The following is a 13,659-nucleotide window of genomic DNA, read 5'->3' on the forward strand; positions in this document are numbered from 1 at the left end:
AAGCTAGAGGCACTATCAGATAATTGCCACCGTTTCTTTTGAGAGTACTACTCTGGTTGCTATGTTAAAACAATCTCTTACATTCCCAATACGATCAACAACATTTTCCATCTTTTCTCGACAGAATTATATCTTATCGGGAGGGCTTGTTTGACTTCTTGTGTCTTTTTTCTAGAGTGGTCGACTGGATACTAAAATGGATACCATATAATACCCCCATTTTCACGGCTTACTGCAACCTGTCTATTCAGTTACTTGTCAATTTGTTGGGATTCCTCCACGACGACTGAACTGTTTTGTCATTTAATTCCTCTACTCTCGTAATAGTTATACAACAAGTCTACAGTGCAATCGAGTGAGAAAGTACGTTGAACTATAAGTCATCAATTAGAACACTTCATTAATTATAAACAAGAATAATCATAAACATGAATAATTGTGTAAATTTTGGTGTATAATGAATATGCACAGGTGAAAAAGCCAAGATGATAGTTCATAAATTCTATCATATTTATTTATATTTATAATTGTGTTAAATTGAAGGGCTAATCGAATCTGGTATTGAAATGTTGCAGTGGCTTGTTAAAATTCCTGTAAATCACCTTTAGGGATTTGTAAAACATGAAAAAAAATCATTATGACAGTTATTTGTTAGAACAAGATCAATACACATATAAACACACGAGATGTCACATTACAAATAGATTGATGAACGTTGGCGACAATAAATATAAGTAGTTGTGGTGAACACTACGATGTATTCTATTCGTTACTGATATCTCAACTCGAATATTAACACATCTGTACGAGCCATTAACGGCCAGACCTTTTACAATATTTGGTCTGACAAAAGGTATTTGATATTAAATCTAATGTAATGTAATATACAGAGAAAAATAGCTATTGCATGTAATCAAATTGTCTAGGATAGAAAAATGGGTCAGGTTACAGAGATAAATCTACTTTTAATGTCCACTTATATGATTCATGCATAGATTGTATTTGATTTTACTTTTTGAATGTAGAGACAAAACACACACAAGACACACTAGTATAATTCACTCGTTAGCAATTATGTCCTCAACAAAGAGGAAGCAGTTTTTATTGAGGTAATATTTGAATGTCTCTCATTCTTTCAGTTACCATAACATCTACATATCTTAATTCCACTTTCTTTTAAAAAACACTTTGACGTCGGGTTACAGACACTATGACGCAGCTTCTTTTCATCGTCTACGTTGATAAATGATTTTTTGCTTCATTTTCCAATGCTTGACTTCGCCAAATCATAACTGTAACAATGTATACTTTTCAGTGGATTAAAATGTACCTGTACTGTAACTATAATACTTTCATTTTCGTTGTGCCACAAAACTTTCAACAAAATGTCGTCTATTTCGAGAAAAACCTTACTAAAATTGCTACATTTTATCGTCTGGTTCAACGAAATCTTACTAACAGAGCTGCATTTTATCGTCTGTCTCAAAAATCTTACCAACAGTGCTACATTTAATCGTCTGGTTCAACAAAAATGTTGCTAACAGAGATACTTGTCGAGCAAAGTTAGCATGGTTACTAAGAGTTTTGTTAAGTCAGACGATAAAATGTAGCACTGTTAGTAAGGTTTTGTTGGGGCAGACGATAAAATGTAGCACTGTTAGTAAGGTTTTGTTGGGGCAGACGATAAAATGTAGCACTGTTAGTAAGGTTTTGTCAAGCCAAACGACGTTTTGTTTCAGGCTTCGTGATAATTGTAGCATGTGTTAATATGATATCTTTCAAGCCAAACAATACCATGTAACAGTGTTAATAAGATGTTCGTCAAATCCGACTATGATTGGTTTCCATTTAACCAGCTTCCATCCACTGTATCATATGAATGAATTAAATACACGCAAAGTGAATGTATGCGATTTTCTACATCTAGCTAGGAATCAGATTCATATTCCTCCTACTCCTATAATATATTCATTGGTTTTTACAAGAGACACCGACTGAATGAGAACAAAAGATGCATTACGCTGTACAGTTTGACTATGAAACAACCCATACTACAACAAACGTAATAGCTAGGGGGTATGAAACTGGTTTGAAAGCGTCAAAGCCAGGTGTAGCCACTTGTGCATTGTACAATAATTGATATATGAATATAGAAATAATAATGACAGTAGCTATACATGTATACAAGGGGTAAAGTACCCTGACTTCTCACCTTTATTCATAAATTCAGTGATTATTCTTAATATTATGTGCCATTGCATTTACAGCTTGTCTGCTTAACAATGACGTGCTGTAAATAACTATGAACAGTTTTCATTAATGCCAATGCATTTACATAGTACGGTTATACTTACTAATTAATTGTACCTTATCATGCAGGTATACCTTCCGAGGGTGTCCACACCAATTCAGTTAACATTCACGTGAACCATTGCCAAATTGTACTTTGAACAACAAAATAGTGACTGAGTTTGTTAATTGGTACAAAGCAGTGTTTCATTTAATATTATCGTCATGTCTAAGCCCCAAACAGAAGCTGATATCCCATGTAAGCGGAGCATCTGCTGTATGTTCTGCTTGGTCTACTTATTAAAATAATATGACGTCACTAATAGTGAGATTATCTTTGACGCAGCAAGCATGACGATAAAATGGTCTCACTACACTTCACCTCAGTTAGCAAACATGCAAAACGTGCACAAGAAGATTGGTTTCTGATTTAGAAGCGATTATACACATCTGTGTTGGTAGAAGCTGATCCTTTTATGTTATGTACATGTTTGCTGAAAGGAAATACACACGATCGAGTCGTTGCGCTCTTCAGGTTTTGTGATGAATGATAATCAATCAAATGTATCACTTCAGATTTTAAACATGTGTATGTTACTTTTCATATTCATAGTACAAATTTCATATCTATACATACATACATACATACATACATACATACATACATACATACACACGTACATACATACTTGTCAATAACAGCCTTGTATGTTTGTTAATATCAAAAGGTGCTTTGCCTGATTTATAATTAAAACTTGTTTGAAATGTTATATATAGTAATTGACTACCTCAAAAGTAATATCTTCCAAAATTGTCCAAGTTTGTCATTTTCAATAAGGAATATCAAACCTTTCTTTCAATACGATACTCGAATAAACCAGTAGATGGCGGTTTAATAATAGTGTTATTAGTTGCATTGTAAGTTGGGTATATCTTTATGTTAAGGATTGTAAATGATTTTATATGGTGAACTTATCAGGTGACTCTACAACTACGATATTTGTTATACAACATTATTGCCCCAAATGACATATTTAAACAGCTGTTTCCAAAGGTCAAAGTTCAATGCTGTAGCAGACAAAGCTCATGGTCTTTACAAACAATTTTTCTTCAAACACCCCTGTCTTATTTGGTTGTGGTACGACAGGACATATCGAGAACTTGATGAAGAAATTGAAAAAAAATAAGAAGACAGGATATTAAAGGCAACAAGACATAAGTTGGTCTTTAATGACAAAACACAGAAAACTGACGAAAGGAAATTAGAAATAACTGCTCTGTAATAGACCGACATCACTTAAGCCAAGAATGGTAGCCTTACACCGTTCCTTTGCTTGTTAGACTTATTACAGGACAGCGTCATGTCCTTCCTGGACCAATTTATAGTAATGGACAGAACGTGAAGAGAGGAATTTCTATATTAAGTATTCCAGTCACATAATCATTAAATGTTCGTATATCTAACAATCATGTAGACAAACAGTTTTCGTAAATCGACTAATTTTAGGAGCTAAAAGTGCTTGTCTTGACATAGCAAGTCCTAACAAAGCCCTATAAAACTCACAAAGGTTAAAACATCGACCACGATGTTACTTTGCTGTGCCATGGCAACCTGCCATGGTAACAAGTGTAAAGTTGCGAGTTTGATTACCCGTAAGTTGATATGTAATTGAATTATCCAGGACTTCTTGAATAACCTCAGAAATAACATACACAGCCTAATTGCTCAGCAAATGCTGGCTCCAAATGATTCCCTCTAATGGAATATCCACTTTACTTGCTTTTGTAAGTTTGTATAACGTGACCAAGAATTCTACATCAAACCTGTAAGTTTTTAATATGACTTAGAATTCTACTGTACAGACTTGTACATTTTTAATATGACTTAAGTATTGCACAGAAAAACTGTAACGTGACCAGCCACGTGACCAATCATTTTTGCTACACAGCCATAAGGTTTTAACGTGACCAAGCATTTTGTTTACAACCATACGTGTTTAACGTGACCAAGCATTCTACTAGCCAGTAAATCTGAGTTTCTAACGTAACCTTATTCTATATCAAACTTACAAGTTGACAGAACTAAGTATTCTCTAGCAAACCGAGTACCTGCATGCATTAGTACACAGTCAATATTTGTACGACTGTAGCAAGAGAGAACTATAGGTTAAACCTATTGAAGGCGAAAGTTATATATATGCACAACCTGTAACATTTCAGTCAAATTGATATGTATATCGACAAACATCGTTAGAAATTGATATCGCCAAACATCATTAAAGTGTATCACATTTACCAGACGCCATACTTAAAATTGTTTTATTCGTCTCTACAGGCACCATTTGTTGATGTATGGTACACGAGAATAAATACAACAATAAATAAACCAACAGACTTCTTTGATGGAATTCAATTAACTTGGTTTACTATTTCCTTTAGAGATCAGAATAATAAAAGTTGCATTTATCGTATTTTTTTGGAAAAAAATCTGCAATGGTATCGATAATTGCATGTATTCACATTTGACGGCAAGCTTCAGAATTGAAGTACATTTAGACATTAAACAATTTATTTCAAACACAACCGCTTTAGCCTGCAGGAATCAAAACCTCAGACAGTTTGGATTTGTGTTCCTTATTGTAGTTTTCCGCACCATTCAAGAGTTTGCGATACCGTCTAGTACTCTAGATAAGTGAGTCAAGAAGCCCAGGTAAACTGAAATACTAAATACTTTGAGTGTTCTTCAGAAAGAAGGCATCCGATGGAACATGATATCTTGTTTAGTGTGCATTACACCCTACACTATTTGGCATTGTTAAGATAATGCCTAACAGCCAAACTGTTGAGACATGGAATACTTTCTCAATCCGGTTTTACCATTCGTATTTGGTTAGTATTGCATCTATGACAAGTGTGTATTCAACTTCTGTCTAGGGATAGAATAGTAGTGCAAGTAAAGTAGATATTGCCAACTGTTTGCAAAAAGGTCTTCTTCCATACTTTTGTTTATTAAATGTTAATTAGGAGAAGCATTAGGAGGCACTGGCGAACAATTGCTCTCACACTTTCATTTGATCAATTCGTCATGACTCTATTGTATGATATATAAGGACCGAACTTTATTGTCTTGTTTAACGCTGATAATCATATCAAATACAAAGTCTGGGTGATAGAAATTAAACGCTAGGAACCTAAATTAAGCGTGTTACAATTTGTCGTTGCTATCCGTAGTTTTGATAGCGTTCATTAAAGATAAATATAATTTACGTATGAAATCTGATGAATATTAATCAGTCAAGAACTTTCAAGGTCGTTGTCAGCTCTTGGCAAGTTCAAAAGTCAAAACATTCAGCGTCGAAACGATAGATCCATCTGTTCTTTTTCAATGCGACAGTTATAATGTCGAAATCCAAGCAGAATGTTTCTTCGAACACCCTGCAACTACTGAATTATTCAGACAATTCTCTTGTATGATTGGAATTGAGTCTGGGGTCACACCCTTTGTTATCGCTCAGCCACAGGGTCAGTGTTCCAGCTGTTTACTTTATAGCTAGTATATCTCTGTTAACTAGCTTTAATCCCATGTGAAGACTCGTAGACATTCAAAGAATTGTAAGAACCTAAACAGGAAACCTTGGAATAAATTGAAAAAAACCTGTTTGCTAAATATCGAGTAGGCAAATGTATCGCCATTACGAGAGTACCGTTATGTCTGGGTCATGGTATTTAGTATTTTACTGTCTTTTTTGTAATACTAATCTTATATTTTATGAATAACCTTTTAATTCAATCAGGAATTTCAATCACGTTCGTTTCATTTTATTTCCTGTTGTAACAAATAGTGAGGACATATTGAGTTGCAATAACTTCTAATTACTTAGAAGATGTCAATAAAACTGCCAACGTATAGTCAGGTTACTGTATTGATTCGTGTTTCATCTGTCTGTTTATCATGCGACAGCCATTTGCGTACTATAAACGATATGCAAATGACAATATTGATATGCAAGATTAAGTAAGTGATTATGTAAAACATGTATACCTTATAATTAATATGCAGTCCCATCAAATGTTTTCACGCAGACATTGACATTAGAAGCGACTAAGTTTTCATCCAAGACGAATTATGCAAACTATTCAAATGTTACAATCACTAAATGGAAATTTAAATTTTACATATTTTCTTTTCGTGTCATTTGTGCTTTTTTCATTGAAGAAGTATGATTTTGCCATATAAATAAACTTACTATGTATATATCCCTGAATGCCAAACATTGCGTTCCTTTCTTGCACGTGTTGTGGCTACCTGTTCATATTCAGCGCCGTCGAATGTCACCCGATCATTTTAATTTTTTATGTGGCTCCTACAAATTGGAAATGATTACTCAAATCCTTCAACCATTGTTTAAAGTCAAACATTGCATGGAAACGTTGAAACAATTCCCTTTAAAGATTAAATTACAGTGAAATGTTGTAGAGTCTAGCGATATAGCGCATTACACCATTACCAGGCAGCATGAGGGGATATGTTACAAAATATACCACAGCTTGTTAACCAATCAAATCACGTGTTTCATGCCATGCATGTTATAATTACCATATATTTGTCCATTTACAGCGATAAACACCCTAATCATCGATAGATTAGCATAACGATCAGCTGGTTTTATCCTTACCCACTTGGAAATCAGCTCATATAGTTTTGATGTAGTTTGTAGTAAAATCTTAGTCGATGAAACATGCATGGGTTAGTTTACAATGGACGCCAGACATTTGAGATCTAAATATGTAAGGTTAAGAAATTCAGTATTTACGTCATGTGTCATATGACGTCACGTTTTAATGCAAATTGCCTGAAGATCGCATGTATTCACTATGTAAGGCCAACACAAAAAAAGAATTGTTTCTGGTCATACATGTTGTATAAAGTGATGGGAACACGCGATACTTTTTTATTCTCAACAAACCTGTCACTCAGTACACTACTTATGACAGTTACTGTTCTTTTTATTTAGTACCTTAGAGCAAGTGGGTATGTGGGGCAGATGTCATTTGCTTGTTCATGATTGGCTCTGCAGTTGTCTTTACTGAAGTAGAGAGGGTTCTTTTTGTATCCCCAATCCGGATCTACAGACTGCATGGGATGGACAAACACGTAAAAAAGGGACCGACGTGAGGGTATTTAAGTGATGCGCGCGCTGACCAGAAACATTTTTTTTGGCCTAATGTAGATACGCAGCGGAGTCATATTTATACTTCTTTTGAAAAAAAAAATGTTTTTTGACATATAATTTTTTTCATTCGGTGAATATTGAAAATTTATTTTTAAGTGATTGCATAAAGAAGTGAGTAATGTATTGAGGATTTGAATTTTTGAAATTCCAAAATTTGATGCGCTATTATAATTCCAGAATTATGACATCAACCTATTAAGGAGATCGATCACTGATCATGAGATCGATCTTTGATCAGTTGTAACAAGTGCAATAATATGTGGCATTACCTTATGATATTTGTGTTGTTTGTTTTGTTTTAAAGCAAAAGGCGCCTGTGATTATGAGAGGAACCAACATTTCTAATCTCGAATTGAAATGTTTATAAATAAAGATACAGACATTAATATTTTACGGAATTACATTTACAGTTTCATTTGTCGCAACCCGAATTAGTCCAGTCAAAATAAGGTTTAACCCAAACATAATTGCAACAGAAATAATTTTTAGTGCATCTTGCTCAGAATTTTATGCTGAACAACATATCAAAAGTCTAGAAATAATCTAAGTGGTGGAACATGGTGAAAATGAGGTGTTTATTAATTAGCATAATTAGCGAGAATACTATATTTTTACAATGGTCAATGCTGTTTTCGCAATAAAACCTGGCAAGTAACATGTCTATGGATAGGTCTAAGGGTGGAAAAGCATGCTAGGACCATCATATGATGATTCAACATCTCATCAGCGTAATTAATATGTAAAGTATGAAAAATTATAATCAGCATATTCAAATTTGATAACATTTCAAAACAAATGTATGCAGGTTATATTTCATTTGATTTGCAGTACAGTGGGAAATAAATTTAGCTTGCTTGTCATCATCAAACACTTTCCTTGTAAAATGTATCAAAGATTCTTAATTAATTAGTAATTAGCATAATTAGCATATAGAAGGTTTATCAATCTCCCATGCAAGTAATATGTCTTTGGCAAGGTCTTGAAATGACAAATTACATAGGCTACAGTCTGATAACTCACATTTCTGTTTTGCAATTATGCAACAGAGAAATCAAGGCAATAAATGTTAACATTTGCATCTTGCCTGAACTTCCACCCTATAGTATAGGTATAATGATCTTTAGTCATCTAACCAACAATGTTGCAAAAGTTACTACTTATATCGCTGGATTGTGTACTTCTAATACCAATATGGTAAAACAGGATCTAGAAACAAGTCAATCAGTGCTGCCTTAAAAGACAAAGGGCAGCATTGGTAAACCCACCCAAAAAAGACATATTTATAGATATACGTACGATCCTATGTAAACAAACAGTGACGGAATATTGATAGAATCAAGGGGCAATTTTTTCTCTGAGAGATATCAAAACTATTTGGAAGAAGACAAAAAGGTCTAGGAGTACAGCATCTCAGATACTGCCAGCGTCGAGGTTGTATAATTATGGTGTAGCTACTATTGGAACCATAAATCATTTTTGAACGATCATCTGGACACACACGGTGATATAAAATCACATGATGAAAACAGAATCCTTACACAATGTCTAATAGGGTGAATACTTATAAAACCAACAACCCATGAATGATACTCTCGCTCAGGTTTGACAATTTAATAATGATGTTCATCTGACTTTTAAGGTCAAGACCTATCGAAAGACATATTACTTGCATACTTTAAATCGAAAAAACTGCTGAACACCTTGACGATAATTACATTAATTAATTAATCTATTACTTAATTAGTAAAGTTTAAATATTGTTTAGCTTACCTTGGAGTGGTTTGATGATTGAAAAGTTATGTTCACTCAAAATCGAGTGTCAATAACTATTGAACAAAAAAAATACCATTTACGCTTACTAATGTATTGTTTTACATCTTAATTACACTAATTAACACTTGTCTAGCAAGCATATTTATCTAACAAGGGAGGATGTATTTAATGATGAGAGTAAGGGATTCAATTAGTCCAATACCTAATGATAGACATACAATTAACAGGGGTGTTCAAAAAATGTATAGTTATTGTACATTACTAGTAATCAGTGTCCTTAATTAAAGTAATTAAACATACACACGTTAAGTCTGTTTAAATTCCACGGGAATGGTTGCACGATCGTACAGTGACTCCAAAGTAATTACTCACCTTCCGACCTACCCATAGACATGTTATTTGCTTAGGTTTTTGAACAAATGATATCTCATGAATATTATTTTTTCACTAATTAGGCTAATTAAGAAACGTCATTTTTCACCATGTTCCACCACTTGGATTTTTCTAGACTTTTGATATGTTATTCAGCATAAAATTCTGAGCACGATGCACTAAAATTATTTATGTTGCAATTATTTTTTTGTTCGGGCATTTTCTCCGCGAGATTGACTGGACTAAATGGATTGAAAGGTATAAAAACGTATATATTTTTGGCAAATAACAAAGTATTATCATGCAAATTGAAAAATGTAAAGAATGATCATTTGGAACCAGTTGGCCACTTTAAATGGTGGAATTATTTGTAAAGATCTCACCACCTGTTGAGTGTTACACAACCATCAATTACTCATAATGAGACAGGAGAACAATAAAAAATATGATGAAATCTATTTTGCTCTACACTGCTTTTCACAAACAGAATTGATCTTTGCAAAAAGCTGTTCGTCAATACTTATCAGTATATGGGTCTACGCCTCTTTATGCAATCACATCATATATCCCTTTAAATGTCTAATGAACATGAAATCGGTCAGTGTTGGATTAATGAAGGGATCAAGTGTGCCTACTGTCAAAGCCTAAAAAACATATGTTAGAGGATACGTCTTTTATGATTATGTTTTCAAAATGTTGTCATATCTATATACTGTAGTGGGTCTATTAATAGAAAGTGAACTATCTATGCCTAATTCAGGACTTATAATTATTCTACTCACGTAAACGGTCAACATTTTATGAGTGTATTCAGACTACAATTGCTGATTGGTGTTGCAGGGCATCACAGCAAAATACAACCAGATATCTAGTCTCAGCTTTTACCTACTTCAACGTACTACGAACTATAGCAAAACGCTTGTAATTATGATTCTGGTTTAGGTATTCCATAATCATAACGCTTAGTTATAGCTTACTCTGAGAGAAAATGTAAACGTTCTAAGCCATGTTCGCTCTTACATTGGAAGCGTATCATAAGGCGTACAAGCTGACGAAAACTTATACATGGCAGAGATTGATGTTTTTATCAGTTGTTAAGCAGATTAATCATATGTAAGACAAGAATTCAATAGAGCAAAAAGATATTAATTTAAAATTTGATAGGTTGAAAAAAGGTACAGAATACTATTTCCTGCATATTTGCACATTATAGCTAGCTGGTGAAATATGGTCAGCACAGAACTAGTAGCCTCTCGTAGATAAATCAGAATATTTTATAAGATTCATATCAGATAACTTCAGAAGGTGATTTTAACGTCGTATGTTATAGTTACTGTCAAGTGGAAATAAAAAAACATGTTTGTCATCTGAAATAACGTCGTCTGGCTTGACAAAACTCATGATTATATCGTAACGTGCGCGATTAAAATATTTACTTGCATTGCTACATTTCTCCATTTTTAGGTCTCGTTTAACCCTAAAACTCTTAGATATTGCTGAAAATTATTTTGGTGGAATACCGTCATATTTTAACGCAAAAGTATTTACAATGCAAGCATCTCACGCAAACACTGCACACAATAATTTTAGCAGGATTTCTATCAACTTTAGAATCTAGTAGTGATTCCAGAAAGATGTTTGTTGAAAAAGATGATTAACGTACCACTGTTTGAAATTTGTCGAGCTAGGCATATGAAATGTAGCAGCAAAGTAGTGAGATATTTCCCAAGCAAGACATTGAAATGTAGCAATGTTGTTGAGATATTTCCCAAGCAAGACATTGAAATGTAGCAATGTTGTTGAGATATTTCCCGAGCTAGGCAGTGAAATGTAGCAATGTTATTGAGATATTTCCCAAGCCAGGCAGTGAAATGTAGCAATGTTATTGAGATATTTCCCAAGCCAGGCAGTGAAATGTAGCAATGTAGTGAGATATTTCCCAAGCTAGGCAGTGAAATGTAGCAATGTTGTTGAGATATTTCCCAAGCTAGGCAGTGAAATGTAGCAAAGTTATTGAGATATTTCCCAAGCTAGGTAGTGAAATGTAGCAATGTTGTTGAGATATTTCCCAAGCAAGACATTGAAATGTAGCAATGTTGTTGAGATATTTCCCAAGGAAGACATTGAAATGTAGCAATGTTATTGAGATATTTCCTAAGCTAGGCAGTGAAATGTAGCAATGTTGTTGAGATATTTCCCAAGCTAGGCATTGAAATGTAGCAATGTTGTTGAGATATTTCCCAAGCTAGGCAGTGAAATGTAGCAATGTTATTGAGATATTTCCCAAGCTAGGCAGTGAAATGTAGCAATGTTGTTGAGATATATCCCAAGCTAGGCAGTGAAATGTAGCAATGTTATTGAGATATTTCCCAAGCTAGGCAGTGAAATGTAGCAATGTTATTGAGATATTTCCCAAGCAAGACATTGAAATGTAGCAATGTTAGTGAGATATTTCCCAAGCAAGACATTGAAATGTAGCAATGTTAGTGAGATATTTCCCAAGCAAGACATTGAAATGTGGAATTTTTAATGAGAGCGTTGTCAAGCCAAACAGTAACGATAGAATGTAGAAATTGGAGTAAGTGTTTGCTCAAGCCACAGACAACATTCTATTTTAGGTAGCACGTACTAGAATTGTATTGTAGCTAATGGACAAGGTATGAGAAGCTATGTAATTAAGAAATAATATGATTCAAAATCTCCATAGGTAGATTGCACACAGAAAATCGACTGCCCAGGCGAGAAAAACAAGACAGGTTATCAACGCAGTTGTATCAAATCGCTTGAAAGTAAGCCATCTTGCCATTTGGAGCCCAAGGGAAGGTTTTGCACGAGAGAGGACAGATATGATTGAGCTATACATTGTGATCATTTCTTTTACACGCCCAGCCCAATTAGCCCGAGAATAGAAGAATATATGATTGAACAGCGCTGTACATTCAATATGTATTACATCCACATATACCTCACTGTCACCGTAATTTCAGATTAAGTCAGACAGGTGGGGATTTTCTTCCATAATAGAATTCGGGTTAATAGACTAAAAGATTCACGTCTTGCACTGTAATTGGATTTACATTGAATAGCGGTCCAACAACCGGAAACAATTTTCGTCTATACTTCAACAATTCCTTGCTTTAAGTTGTCTATTTAGAAGCAATAAAGGACGTATTGTTAAATTAAGACCTCCAAGTTCAGTGCTAAATAAAACCTTAGCCATTAATTTCAAAGCTAAATAAATAACTCTATTTGTTCGTATGCTTGGTTATAATCGGATGAAATATCAAACAATCGACAACATAAAAGACACACTAATGAACAAATATGAAAGATAACAAACCTAGGTAGCTTTTCAAATATTTATGGTGGTAATCATATCCAGCAAACATTGGATAATTAACACATTCAGTATCTTTCTCTCATTTCAGATAAACTTCAGGAATTATTGATATCATTCAGTATTTATGAATTTATTCGTGTATATATAATATTGATCAAAATATTGAAGCAGTTCACAATATTTAAATTGAAAATGTCCTCACAGTCTGTCATATTATATATATATATATATATATATATATATATATATATATATATATATATATATATATATATATATATATATATATATATATATATATACATACATACATACATACATACATACATAACAGTGGACATATAACTACTATACTACTCATTCTTACATTATAATTATCGACTAACCAATAGATTTTCGTCAGTCTAAAAATGCTTGAATGAATTGGTGTGAGTTCATACATTTTTCAGCATAATAAGATTTCACTTTCTAATATTCAGGAAAAAGTTTGTCCCTGTCAATCCAATCATGTCATAAAAAGTATCGCATTTAATATGATAGAGGTCTAGTCATGACTTCGTCTCGTAGTGCATGTAGTTTAGTTTATGAAGTGTACGTATATATAGTGTTAAAGCTTATAAATTAATATTGCAACCGTTACATGTTGGCAAT

General features: G+C 33.6%; 1 protein-coding gene across 4 annotated transcripts in view; it reads right to left on the reverse strand.

Annotated features, from left to right (window-relative positions):
• Positions 1 to 13,659, reverse strand: part of LOC144442383 (neuronal acetylcholine receptor subunit alpha-7-like) — a 70,536-nt gene that overhangs the window by 33,322 nt on the left and 23,555 nt on the right. Inside the window, exon 1 of one of the 4 annotated variants that reach the window (XM_078131716.1) lies at positions 6,887 to 6,953. The exons of the other annotated variants lie outside the window; for them this stretch is intronic. Within the exon in view, the coding sequence (XP_077987842.1) occupies positions 6,887 to 6,901 (15 nt within the window). The 5' untranslated portion in view covers positions 6,902 to 6,953. Of the gene's footprint in view, positions 1 to 6,886; positions 6,954 to 13,659 lie in introns of those variants that run through there. 4 annotated transcript variants of the gene reach the window in all.

The sequence above is a fragment of the Glandiceps talaboti genome, chromosome 11, assembly GCF_964340395.1.
Source record: "Glandiceps talaboti chromosome 11, keGlaTala1.1, whole genome shotgun sequence".
Taxonomy (NCBI): domain Eukaryota; kingdom Metazoa; phylum Hemichordata; class Enteropneusta; family Spengelidae; genus Glandiceps; species Glandiceps talaboti.